The sequence below is a fragment of the Leptonychotes weddellii genome, chromosome 16 (genome assembly GCF_054177405.1).
Source record: "Leptonychotes weddellii isolate Sample4059 chromosome 16, ASM5417740v2, whole genome shotgun sequence".
Taxonomy (NCBI): domain Eukaryota; kingdom Metazoa; phylum Chordata; class Mammalia; order Carnivora; family Phocidae; genus Leptonychotes; species Leptonychotes weddellii.
The window spans coordinates 24176482-24197859 of record NC_138384.1 but is presented as its reverse complement, the minus strand read 5'-3'; the positions used below and the strand labels follow the sequence as shown (position 1 = coordinate 24197859).

General features: G+C 61.4%; 1 protein-coding gene across 1 annotated transcript; it reads left to right on the top strand.

Annotated features, from left to right (window-relative positions):
• The first annotated feature begins 735 nt into the window (after positions 1–735).
• MMP15 (matrix metallopeptidase 15) lies at positions 736–20986 on the top strand. Its single transcript, XM_006732792.3, has 10 exons — positions 736–1460; positions 11776–11924; positions 12610–12738; positions 14023–14330; positions 14686–14847; positions 15846–16099; positions 16472–16610; positions 17508–17658; positions 17747–17862; positions 19052–20986. Exons 1-10 carry the CDS (start codon positions 1299–1301, stop codon positions 19501–19503), a joined length of 2022 nt encoding a protein of 673 aa, XP_006732855.2. The 5' UTR covers positions 736–1298; the 3' UTR covers positions 19504–20986.
• Positions 20987–21378: the final 392 nt, after the last annotated feature.

The following is a 21378-nucleotide window of genomic DNA, read 5'->3' as shown; positions in this document are numbered from 1 at the left end:
TCCTGCAATAGGGTTAAATCTAGCACTTTCAGCTCAGCTCTGTGGAAGTTTTGCCCACTGGCCCATCACCTTGTGGAACTGCACTGTTACAGTTCACTTGCACAAAACAATGTCCTCTGCTTGGACAGCCAAAGTGTGGAGACAGCAGAAGCATACTGGAGGCGGCAGGTAAGTGGCAAAAAGTGCAACTGCCTCCCTCTGAAACCTGTGCTCTTGCCCGTGCAAGGTGCCCAAACTCACTGGGCAACTGAGGAGGGTCACTCAAGGACCAGTGACATCCCGAGGCTTTGGAAAAGGCCCCTGGGGCCAACAAGCCGCTAGATTTTTATCTTTTTTTCCCCTAAGGCAGAACACTTGGGTCCCTCTTCCCTCAGCTTCCCTTCCTGCCCTCCGCTGCCTTAGTATCCCTACACACCCCCCAGGTGGGAGAAAGAAGAGTCTTTCTTCCTCCTTGTTCCCTCCCTCTCTAGGGGGTTGCTAGGAAGGGGCGGGTGTCAAACCTTCTCTCCACAAGCACCGTGGGAGTGACGGGGGCGAGCTGGCAAGGATGCCCTCCTCCTGGGAAGAGTAAAAGGGCCGCTCAGTCGGAAGGAAACGCCGGCACCTGCTACCGAGAAGCCCTCCGGCTGAGGTACCGCCGCTGGCCCCCGCCCGGGCCGGCGCGCGGAGCGAGCACTGGCCCTTTAAGAGCGGCGCGCGGGGAGGAGGGCTGGGAGCTCCCCGAGCTGCGCCGAACTCGCGGGGGACGTCGGGCGCCGGCTCCCTGGCTCGCTCACTCGCTCCGACCGGCTCCCTGCGCCTCCTCCCGGGACTGCGCGGGGACCCGGGCCCGGGCGGGCGCGGGGCGAGCAGAGTCCCCGGGCGGGAGGTGCGCGCTCTGGGCAGCACCCGGCCCCGGGCATGGACAGAGGGAGCTGGGCGCGCAGGGGGCGCCGCGGGACCGGGCGGCCGGAGCGCTGAGCCAGACAAAGGCTCAGGAGTTGCGCTAGCTTTCGGGAGCCGGGCCCCGGGCGCCAAGGCTGCGGGACCCCGCGGCGGGCGGCTCCGGCCGGCCACCTCCCCCCGCGGGCCGGCTCCGCGCGCCCGGACCTGCCCTGCCGGCTTCTCCTCGGGCGTGGGAATTTGCCGAGGGGACCTAAGCGGCTCGGGCGGGGACAAGGACCGAGAGGTCTGCCGCGCGCCCGCCCGGCGGGGAGCCAGGGAGCGTCGCAAGTTTCCGAGCCGCGTGCGGGGCCCCGGCGCCGGCCAGCGGACGAGCCCTGCGTGTAGCGCGCCCGGCCGGGCTAGGCGCCGAGAGCATGGGCAGCGACCCGAGCGCGCCCGGACGGCCCGGCTGGGCGGGCAGACTCCTCGGCGGCCGGGAGGCGGCGGCGCGGCCGCGACTGCTGCCGCTGCTCCTGGTGCTTCTGGGCTTCCTGGGCCGCGGCGCGGCGGCGGAGGACGCAGAAGTCAAAGCCGAGGTAAGGACCCCCCGCCCGGCTCCTCCGCGGCGGGCTGGGGGTTTGGGGGGGGGCGGGAGGGAGCCACGCCCGCGGCCTGGGGCGAGGGGTGGAGGGCGCGGAGACGAGCCCCCGTCCTAGAGATGGGGGGCAGGGAAGAAAGGGGCCACCTAGCTGCCCCTCCCCAGCTCGCCCTCTGCGGCGCACCTCATCCCAAATCCTGGAGGGTGTAGGACTCGCGCCCACTCGACCCCTACGGCCCTGCCCCGGTCACTGATCCGCCCCAGCCCGGGTCCCGGGAGTCGCTTCTGCTGCCCCCAGCCCTCGCTCCCCTCCTTCCCTCTCCCCGCGCGGCTGATTCCTCGAGAGTCCTGCGGGCGCGCCGTGACGTTCTCAGCGAGTGGGGAGGGGGCTGCCCTGGGGGGACCACGGGCGGAGCGGGCAGCTCTCCCGCCTCGGTAGCCTCTGGTCTGGGTGACAGCGAGCCGCGCGCGGCGGGCCGGGAGCGGGGGAAGGGGTGCGAACCTCCGAGAGCGCAGTCTCGGGTTGCGGGGCGCTTTGGCGACTTCCTTGGGCTCTTGCGCGGAAGCCGCCCCATGGCCAGGTGGGTCCGAGAAAGATCCTGTCTCCCCCCGGCGCTTTCTTCCACTAGCGCCCCTACGCGAGGCCTGGGTCGGAGAGAGCACACTCCGAACGTGTTATCAGGAGCCCGCCTGACGTCCCTCCGGAGCCCCGTCTCCGGATGGGTCCCGCTAGTGACCAGGCGCGGCCTCCTGGGCGCAGAGTGGGGTCCAACCAGCAACCCCACCACCACACGCCGCCTCCCACGGGGTCGCCCAGCGCGGTCCTCCCGAGCACGGACAGTGAGGACGCTAGCTTCGTTGCCCCAGTAAAAGCTGGGTCCCTTCTGTCCAGACTTCTAAGACCCGACTCCCTGCCCCGGACTAGGAGAGGGGTGGGACTGGGCAGGAGTGAGGGGGTGGGAGGAGAGACGCGCCTCTGTGCCAACCCCGGTAGGCTCGGGCCTCGGTGCCCTTGGGCCGGCCTGGAGCCTCCCGCAGCCCGGGCTGTGGGCCTGAGTGCCTTCTATTTGCAGCCGGGCCGGTGCTCCCTCCCAGCCCCCCGGCGGCTTCCCCACCTCCCCCGGCAGCCTGGGAGATTTTTCCGATGGAAGCCTGCCCTTCCCCGCCCTACTTTAATAAAAGCATGGAGGAAGGGCAGGGAATTCCTCCCGGCTCAAGTTACACCTCCCAGCCAGTTCCCCACCTGCTCTGCCCTCCCTCCCTGGCCTGGCCAGGGAAAGCTGCGGGAGCCAGGCCTTGGCAGGAGGTGGAGTGGGAGCCCAGCCCATGCCCAGTCCAGCTGCCCCCTCATTTCACACCGGCGGTCAGGCAGGGGCTTATAGGGAGCTCCTGCTGGTGGGGACTCCTATCCAGGTACTGGGTAGAGAGTGCTTATTAGGCCCACCTTGCTACTCTGGAGAGGAGGAGCCAAGGACTGCAAGTCATAGACCCACCCTTGAGGAGTTTACAATCTATTTAAGAATGGCATCTCTGCGGGCACCTGGGTGACTCAGTTGGTTAAGTGAAGGCCTTCGGCTCAGGTGATGATCCTGGAGTCACAGGATCGCATCCTTATCAGACTCCCAGCTGAGCAGGGAGTCTGCTTCTCCCTCTGACCGCCCCCCCCCTTATGCTTGTGCTCTCTCTCGTTCTGTCTCTCAAATAAATAAAATTTTTATTAAAAAAAAAAAAAGGAATGGCATCTCTGCACAGGAAGCAATTATGGATCAAGCTGGAATTTGGTGGCCATGCCTGTGAATTGGCATCCTGGATGGATGGGGCGCTGGGACCTATAGTTGGAGGGGCTTTACTCTCTTTCCTTTGCTTCTGCTCCTCCATCACTCCCCTCCTCTCCCAGCTGAGGGAGTACCCATAGCCCAGGGCCTGCACCATCAGCCCTGAGTACCCACAGACCAGGGCCCTAAGCCTGGGGTGGCTCTGGCTAGAGATTTGTGACTGGCCTGCAGGCTGTCTCCTGGGGGAAATCCTGGGTTGGGGCATTGCTGGAGGAGACTCTGGAAGGTAGAGGACCCTTGATGTTGGAAGCCAAGGTAGACAGAGGGGTAGAGACAGGTGGACTATCCCAGCAACTACAGTTGGCTTTGGGGCACAGGCTGTTCTTTGGAGTCTGTCAAGTCTGTCCAGATTTGGGCCCAAAAAGTCAAACAGCTTTAGCAACCAGCCAGGATGCCATGGGAGAACTGTCCCCAGGCCCGTGCTAGCCAAGGACCAGCATCAGAGACCCCTAGGCCTGGCCCTCACCGCAGAACCCCCGTAGCTCCAGACTTAAGACCCAGTCGGGCCATGACTGGGACCTTCTCTGAGTGGCCTGACAACTGAGTCAAGGCCAGCCCCTCTCCCTTCCCTCTTCCTCCTCCCAGGACAGTTTCACCGGACTAAGGAATCAGGTCACCCGGAACCTGCAGAAGTTTCGCCTTCGCTCCACTTTTCATTCTCTTCTCTACTCACAGACCACTCCTCTCCATAGTCTGTTTCAAAACCCAGAGAACTGGGCTGATTGGCGCGGCCAGGGACCTGCCGTCCCATTGGGCCCTGCCCTTCCCGCTCAGTCCTCTGCCAGGTCCCAGTGCTGGGGCTGCCCCAAGGTCCAAGCTCCAGGCGGTCAGCTGCCTCCACGCAGAGAACAGCCCAGAGGCGTGTGCTTGTTTGAACAGCCTATCTGCCTGACCTGCCCATTCTGACCCCTGGATGAAAACGCCTTCCTTTGTCCCACCCCAAGGAGCAGAAGAAATGACCCAGAAACACACCCAGATCCCCCACAGGAGACTTTCTCCAGACCCCCCAGCACTCATGGCCTGTGCGCTCTGAGGCCAACTCAGAATGGTAACACCGCAGCCCTGGGAGAGCCCCGCCCTGCCGAGCGCTCGGTTCCGGCCCCTTGGGGCCTTGACCAGATGCTCCCTGCTATCCTCACCTCTGCCCAGCTGGGATTTTGACTTCTGCCTGAGGCCAGCTATGGGGGTTGCTGTGGTCACCACTGCCCCCCACCTCGGATTATAAGACTGAATTTGGCATACTCCCCCAAATTCATAGGTTGAAACCTGACTCCCGAGGCAATGGTATTAGGAGGTGGGCCTTTGAGAGGTGATTAGGTCATGAGGATGGAGCCCTCTTGAGTGAGATTGGTGCCCTTACAAAAGCTGCCCGAGAAAGCTCCCTTGCCCCTTCCGCCATGTGAGGGCACAGCAAGAAGTAGGTAGTCTGCACCCCAGAAGAGAGCCCTCCCCAGAACCCAGCCATGCTGCCACCCTCATCTTGGACAGCCGGGGCCTCCAGAACTCTGTGCAACGCATGTTATAAGCTGCCCAGTTTATGGTATTTTTGTTATTGCGGCCCGGACAGACTTAAGACATTTGGCATCTTCCATGTCATCCCAAGGTTGATGTGGCTCACACAGCCGGCCACTCAGGCGGGGGCCGAGCCCCATGGCCAGCTCTGCTTTCCGACCTGGAGATGTGGTCTCTGAGGCAGCAGAAGCAGAGAGGGGTCGGGGGCTGTCTGCTCAGATGCCCTCCACCACACAAGGTCCTGGCAGGACCCCACAGATGAATGTGACTGGGCCCTTTGGGGGAGGTAGCCCAGATGCTGCATCCCCAGGCAAGAAGAGCATAGGTACACAAGCTGGGCTTGGATCAGAGAGACAAAGAAGGGCGCCTCTTACCAGATCCTACGGCCCTGGTGGGAACAGCAGGTAATAAGCAAGAAGACCCAACTCAATCTCTGACAGCTGGACAGACAGATGAGGTCCTAGGTGCCAGCCATCATCCAGCCTGTAGAGATGCTTCCCATCCTACTGCCATCCGATGGTCGAGCTGCCAGAGCCGGGAGGCCAGGGTGTGGAGCAGCTTTCCAGGGCTGGCCCTTAGCCCTGAGAACTACCTTGTCCTCCCAGGACTGACTGCCGCCCTGGAGGGGTGAGAGCCCAGCTTCACGTTGAGCATTTTGGAGCATGGCACTGGGTACACAGGAAGCGCCTGCAAATGGTGGCCAAGCACAGTGACAATGAGCAGCAAGTAGCATTTGCTGTTGCATGCTGGGCAAAAGGCTGCAGGGTGCCATCCTGTGGGGAGCCTGCGGGGCTGGAGCCAGGCGGGAAGGAGGTTGTAGGGGTGGGGCAGAGCTGCCCTTGGCCATCCCCCAACCTATCCAGCCACCCAGGCTTTGCCCCGTGAGTAGCCCTATCAGCAATGATAACGCCTACAGGAGAGTTTCCAGGTGAGGCCTCAAGGCCTGGCTCTCAGCCAGCCCCCAAACCACTAGCAAACAGGACACTTTCATCCCGCCCCACTGGCCAAAGGACCCATCTGTTTTCCCCTCCAGGTTAAGGATTGCAGGAGCAAGCTGGTAGGGGGCAGGGTAAAGAAACCCAGGAACTCAGGCAACCACCTCCTTCCTGCTTCCCTGGCTGGACATCCCCCACCCCTCCTACTCCCCCTGCCACCCAGAGCCCCTTCCCCAGCTGCAACTGTAACATAGTGGGGGAGGGCAGCTTGAGCCCCAAATAAGCAAGTGTGTTCTTCTGGAACTGCTAAAATACGGACCGTGCTGCCTCGAAAGGTAAAGGATCCACCAAGGACAGGGGGCCTGGCTTGGTGCCCCCTCTCCTCACTGGCCTTGATCTAGGTCGTCTGTGCTATCATCCCTGTGTGGTGGGAAGGGAGTGATAATACTGACTCTGCTTTGCAAGGAAGGAACAGGGGGCTCAAAGAAGCTTAATTAGCCCCCCTCCATCACTCGAAGGCCTGTTTGGCAGACAAGCAGTCGGGACCCAGGGGCAGGTGTCCCTGGGAGGCAGGTTTCTGCTCAGCCTGAGGAGCAGCTTTCCGACAGTAATTGATGCCCAAAGACAGAATGGGCTACCTTGGTGGCAGTGGGCACCCCATCTCTGCAGGGGTGCAGGCTGCAAGAGTCCTGGGCCCCGCTATGGTCCATAGAGGCTTCAGTGAGGTAGCTGGATTCGACGGCCTTGAGGTCTTCTGCAGACTGAGGCTGGATGAGTCTAGGGCTGGGTTGGGTCACCTCCCTGGTGAATGGGCTCCTGGCTCAGATCCCCTGGAGAGGGTGGGCCCAGTGGCCCCGGGGTGCATGCTCTGCATCTGCAGGGTCTGTGGCTTCCCAGGATTACTAATCTCTTTCGGCACCGGCTCTGTGCTGGCCAAGACTGGGAGTGCAGAGGCAGGCAAGGCCTTGGCCTGCTCCCAAGAGCCCACAGACCAAGATACAGGTAAGGGAGACAGCACAGACAGGGACTTCACACCATGGAAGGTCCGGGTCCGTCACCGGCAGCCCTGACCAGATGCCTTTTATGCCTGACCGGCAACCCTGCCAGGGCGTGCTTGGACTGCAGAGAGCTGGGTCCGATAAGGCGGTGGGAGCGGCCCCAGCACTCTGAGGCCGGCAGCTGGGGAGCTGGCTGTGGTGGCAGCAGGCGTGCTCCCCTCCCCCCGCCCCCCACAGCCGCTTCATGCACAGTATCGATCCGCAGCTCCTTCTCAGACATACCCTCCCCGTGGGCCTGCCTTGGCATTGTCTCAGCAATTCTGGGGGGCAGCCCTGCTGACGCGGCCCAGCGCCCAGACCCAGCCAGAGAGGTGGGGTGTGGGGAGGACTAGATGCCCTCCCCCAGTGCTGTGCTGGCTCTGCTCCTCGGGAGCTGGTGCTACTTCACAAGCGGCCTGGGCCAGGAGCACTGCTTGTAGGCTCCAGTTCTAGCCAGACAGCTGTGTGACCCTGGGTGGGCCACTCGCCCTCTCTGAACCTCACTGTCTGTATAATGGGGACGGGGTACTTGTGAGCGTTGAATGGGATGAGGGTAAACTGCCCGGCCCGCGGCAGGTTCTCAGCCTTCTGCTACCGTGTTCATGGCCTCTCCCAGGGGCCGGGGGGCCAGGAATCTCTCCTCAGACTCCTGATGGCCCCACGTTTCCTTACCTGGGGTTAGCTACTCACCTGAAGCATTTATACATACTTTTTTTTTTTTTTTTTTAGATTTTATTTACTTATTTGAGAGAAACCATGAGCGGGGGGAGGGGCAGAGGCAGAGGGAGAAGCAGACTCCCGACTGAGCAGGGAGCCTGACGCCCGGGGCTCGATCCCAGGACCTTGAGATCATGACCTGAGCTGAAAGCAGCCACTTAACCTACCGAGGCACCCAGGTGCCCCACATCTATACATACTTATGGGATGGGGCCTAGAGCTCAGGAAAGAAATGGCTGGAAGAAGCCGGGTGAGTAGGTGCTCTCTGCATGGGCCCTGGAGCTCTTTTCAACCTTCCCTGCCTCCCCCTGGACAGTGGCTCTCATAGAGGAGCTCCTCCCTACTTTGCTGCTTCCTGACCCATCTGTGCCTCAGTTTCCCCACCTGAGAAACAAAGTTTCACTGCTTAGCATTACCCCACCTATGGGACTCTAGGTAACAAGGAAGAAAAGGAGGCTACTTTTGTAAAGGACAGACTTTACAGTCACCAATAGGAGCAGGAGCTCCCCCTCAAGTTTGAGACTAGGAGGTTGGTCATGACCTTGGGAATCACGACCCCCTTTTCGCCCATGGCAGCAGAGCATGTCAGCAAGCTAGGACTTTAGGGGTACAAGCAGCCCCTGTCACACACCTGTGCACCCCGATCCCATGCTCTTTTCCCTCCGCGTCCTCACCTTCTGGGTTTGTCACACTCAGTCCAGCAGTAGGGTGGAGAGAAACATCCTCCCAGACACACGGGACAGGAAAAGCCCACACAGCCCTACGGGTGTTGTAGACTCATGGGCACTTGGCAGTCAGCCTTGAGCACAAGTTTGCCAGAGTCAGGCAGGCTCCAGCAGCTTCTCCGCCCTTGCTCTGGGGCTCGGCTGCTCGGCCCAGGCCGCGTATCTGCTCTCCTCCCAGGCCGCGTATCTGCTCTCCTCCCTCACAGGCCATTGCTCCCCGGCCTGGCTTCTCATCCTGGCCGTGGCCAAGGGCATTGGTCACCAGGAGACTGAGGGCTCAAGGCTTGGCTGATGCTGAGATGGAAGCTCTTGGCCTCCCTAAGACCTCAATGGTGCTTGTCTGTGGGAAGGAGGGTCCACAGGCACCCATGGGACCTTCCTGGCAGCCCCTGAGCTGCCCCCAGGAGTAGAGGCCTCTCATCCCCGTCGGCCCTGCTGGGCTCTGGAGCTCTTTACTGCAGACAGGCCTAGCTCCCCTCCCTTTCCCTCCCCAGGGCCCCAGCCTGAGCCTCCCCCTGTCACTGCAGACACCACTAATCAGCCCCTTGGTGGCCTGTGATTGCGCTCCCTGAGATATTTTTACCTTATGCAAATAGGTGATGTAGAGGCGCCCTCCTCTGTCAGCAGGCAGCTCCACCTCTCCCGCCACCCCCTCTCACTGTCAGAGCTGGCCTCGCATCTCCGCCTTGCCTTCTGTGTCTGCCCTGGCTTCTTTGGGAAACTGCCCATTACAGGCAGTGGACTTCCCACCCTGCCCCTCCCATACACACAGACCCTCAGGAGAGGTTTCCCGTGCTTGGGAAGAACAGGGAAGGAGCCCTGGGCCAGAGGGGCATGGAGGGTCAGTTGGGCGGGGGGCTGCCTCAGGGCCTCCCCCTGCTGCTTTGCCCTCACCTGAGGCCACCTGGCGCTAAGGCCCTGTGGGAGACCAAACCCTTCAACTCTCTCAGGAGAGGCAAAAGGCTGCCGTTCCAGGGACAACCAGACAGGCCTTTGTCATTAATAATACATTTACTGAGCACCTTTCCCTACACGGCACATTGCCAGGCAGTGGTGAGGACCCCCCATCAAATCCTCACAGAAAGCTGTGCGAGGGGCGCCTGGGTGGCTCAGTCGTTAAGCATCTGCCTTCGGCTCAGGTCATGATCCCAGGGTCCTGGGATCGAGCCCCGCATCGGGCTCCCTGTACCGCGGGAAGCCTGCTTCTCCCTCTCCCGCTCCCCCTGCTTGTGCTCCCTCTCTCTCTGTGTCTCTCTCTGTCAAATAAATAAATAAAATCTTAAAAAAAAAAAAAAGAAAGAAAGAAACCTGTGCGATGAGGCAGGTCCTGGTCTGGCCCACCCCGTAAGTGGGCTTTTTTTTACCTCTGCAAGTTCCTCCCCAGTGCCTCCTGGAGGGCAGTGCCCCGGGCCAGCCGGCCTGCTGACCCCTCCGGCGGCCCCAGCTCCGCTGCTCCAGCCACCGTCCCAGGGCAGGGGAGCTGCTCGGCGACAGAAGCTCCCCTCTGAATGGCCGGGGTTCTGGGGTCCTCTCCTGCCTCCTTTTCGGCCTGACATGGTTTTCAGTAAATACAGCACTTGATGAGTAGATGTTTGATTTTTTTTTTTTTTTTAACAGCACTAACTTGTGCACCTGGAAATAAATAAAAACTTGGCGGTCTTTAGTCTGACGACAGCCTAAAACACAGGAGGCATGCAGCCACACCTCAGAAGTGGCTGGGCCAGAATCTGTCCCCAGCTCTGTCACCAGAGCTGATGGCTGTTTCCCAGGGCCTGAGAGGCCTGGAAGCTACGGCCGGGCACCTGTCCATGTCACCCTCTTTCGCTCAGCAGCCACTCCCTCCAGCGGCCACCTGGGCACCGCTGAGCCGGCTGGGTGGGCCGCCCAGCCATGCCGGGGGGCTGGCAGGTGGCACTCAGGGAGCAAGTCCTTGAGGACTTGGATGTGACGCTGGTGGCAAACAGACATGGGCGTGGCCCTGGCCAGCTGACACAGGGCTGTTGGTCCACGGCAACCACCATATCTGGCCATCACCCTGCCTTATGGGACTTTGATGTGCAGCCTTAACCTTCCAGAGCCTCCCAGAGAGCAGGCCTCAGGTGCCCTCACCCTGGGGGGCCCCCAGAGACCCAGGGTGGAACAGGAAAAGTACAAAGGACACTTCCATGTGGCCAGAGCCCATAGCAGTCCCCGGCCTCTGTGCTCACCAGCAGCCTCGCGTGGCTGTCACCATGCTGTCACAGCCAGGATGGATTCTTAGCACAATTCAGCTTGGCTCATCAGGGATCCCATCCTCCAGCTGTGACTGTGACAGTCATGTCTGCTCGCAGACTCGCAGGCGTGAAGCCCTCCCTCTGCGGGAACACCTGGTCTCTCCAGGGAGCCTGGAAGCCCCTGGAGGTCAGCACACCTCTCCCGCGGTCCTCCACAGCCTCCAGCTGGTACGGCGTCTGGCACGGAGAGGGCGCCACAGAAACACTTGGCAGGAGGTGGGGGGGCGGTGGATGCATGGACAGATGGATAGATGGAGGAGGAGACTTGCCCCGCAAGCTCTGGAAGGGGACGGCACCCCCGTTGTGTGCCAGCCACTTTTCCCAGGGCTGCCCAATTGTTCCCTGAGAAAACTCAGGCCCGGTGAGAACAAAGCGTTTGTGGCAAAGCAGGGACTGAACTTCAGGTCTCCTGTCCCACCCTATTGGGCCTGGGTGGGCTGCCCTAATCCATCTGCTCTTCTTCCGAGAGGCTTACAGTCTGCAGGGGAGCAGCACCAAGGGGCTGGTTTTCCTACGTGGTGAGACCTCAAGAGGTTCTGAACCCTTCAGGGTCCCCAGCAGTCTGCCAGGAATGGTAGGGGGCCCGCCCTGGAGCGGCCAGTACAATAATAAGGACAGCTACTGTGGACTGTCCTCACGGACACAGTTCCCATCCTAATGGGGGAAGACAAACAATAAACAGCAAAGTGAAATATATAATGTGTTAGACGACAAGTACAGGGAAGGACAAGAGAGAATGCACAGTATGCACATGGGGGTCTTCTTTTAACATTGTGTTGTCAGAGAAGACCCCTCCAACAAGGTGAGGTGAAAGCAGAGACCGAGGAAAACGGGGGTGGGAAGCATACAGATGCCTGAGAGAGAGTATTTGGGCAGCAGGAACAGCAAGTGCAAAGGCCCTGAGGCAGGAGTGTGACCATCGGGGAGGCGGGTAGTGACCATCGGGGAGTGAGGGCTGAGGGCTGAGGCAGGGGGCAGGTAAGGAGGGCCTGGCAGCTCCTGTAAGAACTGGCTTTTTCTCTGAGCTGGGAAGTCTTTGGAGGATTCTAAGCAGAAGCAGAAGATTGACCAGACCTGACTTGTAAAGGCCTTTTGTTCTGGCTCTTGTGTGAGAACAGACCGCAGGAGTGGACACGGGGAGAGCAGTACGAAGGCTCACACGGTCACCAGCAGCAGGAGGGGGTGGCAGCCCTGGCAGGCGGTCATCGGGTGCAGGCTGCATGTGTTCAGAGGTAGCGGCGCCAGTCATGCTGAGGCAGGGGTGGCCTCTCCTTTGCAGAACTGGCTGAGGCTCTACGGCTACCTGCCCCAGCCGAGCCGTCACATGTCCACCATGCGCTCCGCCCAGATCCTGGCCTCAGCCCTGGCCGAGATGCAGCGCTTCTATGGGATTCCCGTCACGGGCGTGCTCGATGAAGAAACCAAGGCGTGAGTCCCTCCGTCGGGCCCTTCCCAGGCCCCAGTGGCACCTGCCCTCCTTCTGGCCTGCTCTGACAGGGGTTTGGCAGGTGGAGTTTCCAGAACAGAGAGGCTTAGATAAGAAATGGCAGATGGCTGGGTCTTCCCTGTGCTCGTTCTCACTGGCTGGGAGAGGCGGCCTGAAGCTTTGTGTTGCGGAAGCTCCTGAGGCGAATCGGGCTGGGCAGCAAGGAGCACGGGATTGATTAGTGATGTCTGCCACAGGCACAGGGGATGGGGGGAAGCAGCACGCGGGCCCTGGGCCCTGGCTGGGACATTTGGTGCCGCGCTGAGTCTGACCGAGGTGACGGGACCCAAAATTGCATCCTTGAGCACGCGCTGAGCATAACGTATCACGGACGGAGGGCCTCAGGAGTAACTCTCCCATTCCTGGGTGATACCGGTGAAAGGGGGCTCACCTTCGTGGAGCCCCTGCTGGGCACTCGGTCTTCCAGTCTGAGTCAACGTGCCTGTTTCTCTGATGAGGAAACTGAAGGGCAGAGAGAGTCCCACCCCCACGACACCCATACAAAGGGCAACTGGAGGCCAAAGGCAAAAGGATGGAAGAAGGTGGACTGCCTGGAAGAGGCAGAGCCAAAGCAGGCAGGCATCAGGAGGGAGGGTCTGGGCTTAATACTCTGTGCCCGTGATGCAGGTGGATGAAGCGACCCCGCTGCGGGGTGCCAGACCAGTTTGGGGTGCGTGTGAAAGCCAACCTGCGACGGCGGCGGAAACGCTATGCCCTCACGGGGAGGAGGTGGAGCAGCTACCAGCTGACCTTCAGGTAGGGACCTCGGCTGTCCAGGGCAGCAGCCCTCCCACGGCATCGGCCGGACACTGCCTACTCCCCTCCCCACCTGGGCCGAGGCCTCAGGCTTCCCAGGGGGCTTGTCTGGAAGGCTTCCTTTCCCAGAAGCCCACCCCAGGGTGCCCAGCATAGACCGTCCGACCCGCTCCCACGCTGACAAGATCAGCCGCATATCCTAGGCAGTCTTCCCCCAGCGAAGGTCAGGACCCTTGGAGCTGCTTCCGCTCTGTCCTCCTTCCCTCCCGGCTCCCCGCCCCACCCACCAGCAGCTGGGGGGCTGGCCGCACAGATGGGGGCCTCCGCAGTGCCTGGCACACGGGGCTTCAGGCATCTAAGGGGTGGGGGGGTGGCAAGGTGTTGGAATCCAGGCATCTGTCAAGTGGGCAGACAGCAAGTCCCCTGCAAAAACCCTGGTCCAGGCACCCTCCTCCTTTGGCAAGAATCCCCCCCCTCTGCCGCCCAGCCACGTGGCAGTCCCCAAGGGATCCCCTTCCTGTTTTAGTCCAGCCACGGCCCCACCCGCAGCTCATCTCCCGAGGAAGAGCGGCTCCTGTGGCCACTTAGACCCCAGGCCCCCAGAGCGAAGTCATGGCCCAACCAGCTTTTAATGGAGGAGATCTGTCCAGCACACAGAAGCTTAATCTGATTTATGTGGCTAATACCAGGCCTCCTCCTGCCTTTATCACGTGCAGACTCGGGGCCCGTGTTCTCCATGAGCTCATTCACGTCATCCTCCCAGCTCCCCAAGATGAGAGCAGGACTCTCCTTTTCCCATTTTACAGATGCAGAAACTGAAATACAGAAAGACGAAGTCGCTTGCCCAAGGTCATGTAAATCATGTCAGAGCCCGGCCTTGAACTCGGGACAGCCTGACCCTACAGTCCAATAATCAGAACCGCTTGGCCAGTATTTCCTAAACCTCAGCCATTTGTCTCCAAACCGTCTAGTTCTTTCTCTTAGCTACATAGCACCTGTTCTTTTATTTGCTTCATGGTTTTCTTATTTAAGCTAATTGGGCGCCATGCAACCTTATTTAGTGATATCCTCATGAACTCCCGGGTTTGAAGTGTTAGTTCTCCTTCTCAAATTCACATCAGAATAAACTAATGGTTGGTATTGATGGGCACTGTCGGTGAACCAGCTCAGATCTTAGGCATGTCTCTTGGGACCATGTGTCTTCCCCACCCAGTGGGTGCTAGCAGTGGACAGTGGAACCCAGTAGGCCCTGGGTTCACTCGTTGTCTCCCTGCCCACCTGCAGCATCCAGAACTACACAGAGAAGCTGGGATGGTACCACTCACTGGAGGCAGTGCGAAGGGCCTTCCGCGTGTGGGAGCAGGCCACACCCCTGATCTTCCAGGAGGTGCCCTACGAGGACATCCGACTGCGGCGGCAGAAGGAGGCTGACATCATGGTACTCTTTGCCTCTGGTTTCCACGGCGACAGCTCACCATTTGATGGCACGGGGGGCTTTCTGGCTCACGCCTATTTCCCTGGCCCTGGTCTGGGCGGGGATACCCATTTCGATGCAGATGAGCCCTGGACCTTCTCCAGCACTGACCTGCATGGTGAGGACACCTGGCCAGGGCAGGGGAGGGGAGGCACAGCCGGCCCTGGGCATTGCCCTCTGAGCCGGTTCAGCAGTTACAGGGTTGGGAGGGGAGAGCTTCCCTTGCGCATTTCTCTGGAGCACTGACCCTCCATCTCAGTCTATCATCCCAGGATCTCTAAGGGGTGGTAGGGAAGGGAAGGGATCATCGTACCCATTTCCCAGGTGGGGAAGCTTGAGGCCCAGCAGTCAAGAGCAGCTCAGCCTCTCCTAAGATTGGCAGAAGGGCCAGCTCTCTGATAGCGTCAGCCCACAGGGCCTGTGGTGGCCGGGTGCTAGGCCAGGTCTGACTGTGCTGCCCGCCCCCACCGCAGGGAACAGCCTCTTCCTGGTGGCAGTGCATGAGCTGGGCCATGCGCTAGGGCTGGAGCACTCTAGCAACCCCAGCGCCATCATGGCGCCGTTCTACCAGTGGATGGACACCGACACCTTCCAGCTGCCCGAGGACGACCTCCGGGGCATCCAGCAGCTCTACGGTGAGCGGGCAGCGTGCGTATGGCTAGGGGAGCTCTGCACGCCGGCTCTCAACTCCCAGCCCGACGAGGCATAAGTAGCACCGCTAACCCTGTTTCGTAGATGAGGAAACGGGTCCAGAGAGGATTAGTGACTTGTCCACATCACTCAGTGAGTAACTGATGGGGCTAGAAATCACACCCAGGGCTGACCGACTCTAGGGCCTGGCCCTCCCCCAGGGCCTTCATGGGGGCTCCAGGCTGGGGTCCCCAAAGCCCCTCACTGACCCCTCCTTTCCTCCTCGGGGTCAGTGGTAATATTATCAGATTGGGAATGCCCCTGGGGTCCCAGACCCCGTTCCTCCCACTCTTGCTCCCAACCGCAGCCTCTCCAGTGAGTGTTGTTGGCTTATCACTGCCCAGTGGCTTTGAGGCAGGTGGTACCCCCCACTCAGGCCCCACCCAAGAAGGCCTCCAGTGGTAAGGTCTCCTGAGGACCAGTACTGTGGGTCAGGGCCTGTGCCCAGTGCCCCACTGAGCCCCTTGTTAGGGCTGGCGGTACCTGCCCTGCGGGGCACATGGCAGACAGTCCCTTACAGACACCCCGGCAACCTGGCAACGAGATGGGCCCTCGGCAGAGGTCACAGGGCCGTGTTCTCTCCTCTGCATGTGTCCCTACTTCCTGGTCCACTGAAGCAGGCTAGTGTCCTGAGGGGACTGTCCCCAAGGGAACGTGGAGTCAGGGGCAGCCTCAGGGGCACAGTGACCCACGTCCAGTGTGGGGAGGTCGAGGAGGGGGCTGTATGGAGGAGGATGGAGGTCCTGAGGGTGATAGCTGGTATGGGGGAGGGGTCTACTATGGACAAACAGGGACTTGCACCTGGCTAGGCCTACCACCGAGGCAAATATCCCTCCGGGCTGGGGGCCCCAGGGTCCCCTGGTTCTGAGTAGGAGAACCTGGCATCCTGGCTGGGTTCTGGCGCTACCTGCTGACTTCCCACTCCCCTCACCCCACTCTGCAGGCACCCCGGATGGCCAGCCACAGCCCACCCGGCCTCTCCCCACCGTGACTCCCCGGCGACCAGGCCGGCCAGATCATCGGCCCCCCAGGCCCCCCCAGGCACCACCCCCAGGTGGGAAGCCGGAGCGGCCCCCAAAGCCAGGCCCCCCAGCCCAGCCCCGAGCCACGGAACGGCCTGACCAGTATGGCCCCAACATCTGCGACGGGGACTTTGACACAGTAGCCATGCTGCGTGGGGAGATGTTCGTGTTCAAGGTCTGGTCCCTGCCCATGCCTCCCCTAGCCCCTTGGCCCCATCTCAGAGCAGGAGAGCAAGCCCCACAACCCACTCCCTGGAGCCTTTCCCCACCTGGCTGCCCAGGCAACCCCACCCCTCCTTCACTGAGCAGCCTATGGGGAGCCATCAGACCCTAGACCAAGAAGAAACCAGCCTGAGGGACAAGGGGCTTGACCAGGGTGACACAGACCTGCAGGGGCCTATGCCCCACCCAGGGCTCCCTCCCTGGGGCCGCCCTGGCCTTCCGAGCTACCCCTCCAGATCTCCCTGACCTGGGAAGGGGTGGATCAAGGAGATGCCTCTCCCAGGAGGAGGCTTGCTCTGCCCACTCACACACACGCCTTCCCCAGGGCCGCTGGTTCTGGCGGGTTCGACACAACCGTGTCCTGGACAACTATCCCATGCCCATCGGGCACTTCTGGCGTGGTCTGCCCAGTGACATCAGTGCTGCCTACGAGCGCCAAGATGGGCGTTTTGTCTTCTTTAAAGGTAAGCTGGGGCAGGTGGGAGGCCTGGGCAGCCTTCCTGCCCTGGCCTCTGGCCTGGCCTCTGACCCAGCGGGCCTGAGGGAGAAAGAGAGCAAAGGGCTACGTTGCATGTGTCATCCTGTTGTCCACTGTGGGGGGAGACAAGTCAAGGCAGGGGTGGGGGAGGTAGACGGAAACCAGGAGACACCCGAGCCCCTGAGGGCCAGAGGCTGCTCCTATTAGAGGTGAGAGTCCATCCTCCGCAAAGTGGGGGCTCCGCATCAGTTCCCTCCTTCCTGGCCTCTTGTGCCTCCGCAGCCCCTCCTCGTAAGAACAGATCCCCCAAGCCCACTAGGGCAGGATTTCTGGGTTCTGCCAGCAGCGACAACAGAGCTCCCTACCACCAGCTCTCCCTCAGGGGCCTTACCCCCCTTGGGAGGGCCTCAAGGGCAGCACCCCCCAACGGACTAGCTGTGTCCCCAGCCCCCTGCCGGCCTCAGCTCATGCTAAAAGCCCCCGGGCCCAGAAGCCAAGCAGGGCTCCCCCTCTTTTCTCTCTCTGTACAAGAACTGTTTATGGGGGCGGGCAGATGTTCACGCGGTAATGCAGGCCATGTATAGGGTGACTGTGTGGTGTGTGTAGGTGTGAGTGAGTGACTTGTACGTGTGTGAGTATGTCGCAGGTGCCCATGAGTGCCAAGTGCGGGTGACATGCAAGTGAGTTGCATTGTGCGTTGTCTTGGGTATGTGTAGGGGTATGATTGTGTGTATGTGTGGTGAGAGAGAGAGTGTGTGTGTGTGTGTGAGTGTGGCCATGGATGTGAATGGATTTGTGGGCCCAGGATCGCATTCCCCGAGTCCCCTCCCCACCCAGCCCCCTCAGCCCCAGGCCTGTCCTCGCCCATCCCCCACTCCTGCAGGTGACCGCTACTGGCTCTTCCGAGAAGCGAACCTGGAGCCTGGCTACCCACAGCCACTGACCAGCTATGGCCTGGGCATCCCCTATGACCACATCGACACGGCCATCTGGTGGGAACCCACAGGTCACACCTTCTTCTTCCAGGAGGACAGGTGAGCACCCCCTACCCCAAAGCGAGAAGGCCCCAGTCCAACCCCCCCCCACCCAAAGAAAACCCACACCCGGTGCTTTTGGTCACAGGTACTGGCGCTTCAATGAGGAGACGCAGCGTGGAGACCCCGGCTACCCCAAGCCCATTAGTGTCTGGCAAGGGATCCCTACCTCTCCCAAAGGGGCCTTCCTGAGCAATGATGCAGGTACCAGGGCCAACCCCCTGCAGTCTGCCTAGCACTCACCATCCCCCCTCCTCCACACCCAGGATTCACCCAGCATTGCGATGGCAGGTATGGGGGACACTGTGTCAGGCCCTGGCCCAGGGGCTTCCAAAGCATGACTCTCCTGATCCTTCCTGCATTGTCTCCATCCCCTTTTTACAGACAGTCAAACTGAACCAGCGAGTTTGAGTAAAGGGCCCCAAGTCCCACCACAAGGGAGTTGGGGAGTCAAGAGTCCAACCCAGGTCTGCCTGTGTCCAGAGCTGGCACTCGGGATGGCCTTGCTCCCTGCAGAGTCCAGCGGGGCCTGGGCAGCCCACTGGGAGTCTGAATCCTGAGGGGGGTGAGCTTGGCTCAGGTCAATGGGGGGCAAGGGTCCTCCCAGGGTGCCCACTTTCCCACCTGGAAAGGAAGCTTGACCTCTGTCACTATAACTGAGCAAAAGGGAGCTGTGGCTTTTATTTCTCCAGCAGGGTCTCCGGCGACCTTAAGAAAAACCATTAGTCTTGGTTCTCAGGTTCCCGGTTCTTGAGCTCAGGGGAGGCCCTGCTGGCTTTGCCGGTGCTTAGGCAGGTCACATGGCGTCTGTGTATGATGGCATCACTCTGCAGCCGCTCTGATCTCATTGTGTCCAGCAGAGTATAGACTCACCCACAGTTCAGACTTGACCCTTCCTGGGGCTGAAGGCATGTGGGCAAGGTGCCCAAGGCCGCAGAGCTTGTCTAAGGCAGCGTTGGGCTCTGTTCCAGCCCAAGCTGCAGGCTGGCTATGTGGCCCTGAGCAAGACACTGGCCTCTCTGGTGTGGGCTGGAGCCAGTCCTGGGACAGGGTAGCAGGGCCGCCTGACTGTAGCCTGGGACGCAGCGGGCTGCAAGACCCTTCCGCGTCCCACCCCGGTCAATGTCAGCCCAGCCAGGAAGCACCGAAGCATAGTCAGGCCCTTGACCCAAACCCACCCGTCTCTGAGCCCGGTCTGGCTTCTGTATGTTGGGAGGGGGCAGATTTGAAAGTAGTCAGGCCAGCAAGTGAGGAGGGGGGGTACTTTAAAGCCGGGGCGCCTTCAGCATGTCCTGGTCTTCTTTGAGGGTCTCGGGCGGGTGGGTGGGGCGCGGCCTGACACCACTCATCCCCGCTTGCCCCCCCCCCCCCCCCCCCCCCCCCCCCCCCGCAGCCTACACATACTTCTACAAGGGCACCAAGTACTGGAAGTTCGACAACGAGCGCCTGCGGATGGAGCCGGGCTACCCCAAATCCATTCTGCGGGACTTCATGGGCTGCCAAGAGCACGTGGAGCCGGGACCCCGATGGCCCGATGTGGCCCGTCCGCCCTTCAACCCCGACGGGGGTGCAGAGCCCGCGGCGGGCGGGGACGACGAGGAGGGCGAGGAGGGCCGTGAGGCCGGCGCGGGCGGCGGGGAGGGGACAGGCGAGGACGGGGGCAGCCGCGTGGTGGTGCAGATGGAGGACGTGCCGCGGACGGTGAGCGTGGTGCTGGTGCTGGTGCCGCCGCTGCTGCTGCTCCTGTCCGTCCTGGGCCTCAGCTACGCCCTGGTGCGGATGCAGCGCAAGGGCGCGCCGCGCGCGCTCCTCTACTGCAAGCGCTCCCTGCAGGAGTGGGTCTGACGCGCCGCGCCCCGCCCTCCTGCCCCTCTCCGCGCTGCGGGGGCGGGGCTGCTGGGCAGCGAGCCGCAGCCTTCCAGGGCTCCCTCAGCCCCTAGGGGGGCCTGCAGGCCCTCCGCCGTCCCTGCCGGCCCCGCCCCGTTGTTTATTTATGCCCAGGTTTTGTTGTTGATGGTTTGTGGTTTTTTTTGTTTTGTTTTTGCACACTAATTGAGTATTTGTTTCTACTTTGCTGACCAGGAGCAGCGGTCCCTCCGGGCAGGGGTTAGAGCTTTCTAAATGGAGTCCTGCTCCGGACAGGGAGTGAGCCCCTCGCCTCCCCCCCACACACACCTCTGGCTTGGCGACAGCCAGAGGAGCAGAGGGTCAGAAGGCCAGCTGGAAAGTGGCTAAAGGGTTTCTGAGGCTCCTTACCGCCCTGGGCCCTCCTCAGCCTGGGCTGGCTTTGGAGACGGGTGGGGCCTGACTGGTCTCCACCCACCTGAATCTCTGGCTTAGAAGAGTTTTCACCCAGGGGCAGCCCCTGGCCACAGGGGACAGAAGGGTGAGGTGGCCTACTGGCCCTGAGTCCTGTGGAGTTTTGATTCCTTCCCCGCCTACCCCTGTCAACCCATTACCAACGCCTACCCTGGCCCTGGCCAGCCGAGGGGCCCATACTCCCCAGCTCCCACATACCCCTTGAGCCTGCACCTCCTCCCCTCTCTGCAGAAGAGGCCCTGGGCCTGCCTTACCAAGGACCAAAGGGGGTCTGCCAAGGCCCCTCCACCCAGAGGCCTCACCCCCCCCCCAGGCTGGGCTTCCAGCCCCTGTCCACTCCTCTCTGAGCTATGACCCATCTGGACTCCTTCCCTGGGCTTCCACTCTCCCTCACCCACACCACCGTCCTCAGGGGTCTCGGAACCCCACCAGCCTCAGGCACCAGCTGCCAGGCTCCCAGCGGTCCCAGGAAGATAGGGGGCTGATGGGCGCCCACAGCCCACCATGCACCCGGCTTGGGGGTTCCTCCCCTCCAGCTCCCTGTCCCCCAGGGCACTGGGAGGAGGGACACTGGTGGAGAGAGGCCAGCAGCTCAGCCCCTCACACAGACTTGCGGGATGCGGCTGTGGAGCCCCCAAAGGAGCCCACTGTGGCCTGGAGACTCCCCTTCTCCTTGGCTCAGCCCTAAGGGCAGGGACGCTTCCTCCTCCTTTTCCTTCCCAAAGTAAGCAGGAGGCAAGGCTGCTGTGGAAATGGTACTGTACGGCCGGCTCCATCCCCTCTGCTTCCCCTCAGCCCTGAGCAAGCGGGTCTGCCACCCAGACCCCCAAGGCCCCTGGAGGGAGATGCATCTCATGGACTGGCCTGGAGGTCGGGTCTGGCAGCTTACTGCCCCCTCCATCCTCAGAACCGGAGAGCCAGCCAAGGGATGGGGGGTGGAGGGCAGTGTCCACCCCCATACATTTCTTTCTGTAAATACTCTGCACTGATTAAATTGTACAGCTGGCAAGTGTGGCCTCATTGTAAGAGGCCCTGGGCCGGTGGGGCTGTGGGTGACAGGAGTCCAGGCCGCGATTAGGGCACTTGCCCTCCATGCGGAAGACACCTTGTTCCCAGTTCTCCGGGGTTCCTTCCCAGTAGCCCTGGGAGGGGCAGAGCTCAGAGGAAGAGTGAGGGCACCAGAAGCAGGTTTGGCAGGGGACTGGGGTTGGCCCTGCTGGGGTGGGGCAGAGAAAGAGTGCAGAATTTACTGGACATTCATTCCCAGTGAGAAAGGGCGTCCCAGCTTCCCACACGCAGTGTGTGTCTAGGAGGCGTGGGAATGCCAGGCCACGCCCCCCGCCTTTCTTCCACCCATCCAGACTGGGTTCTGGGCAGCCTGAAGACCCAGCTTGGAGGCAA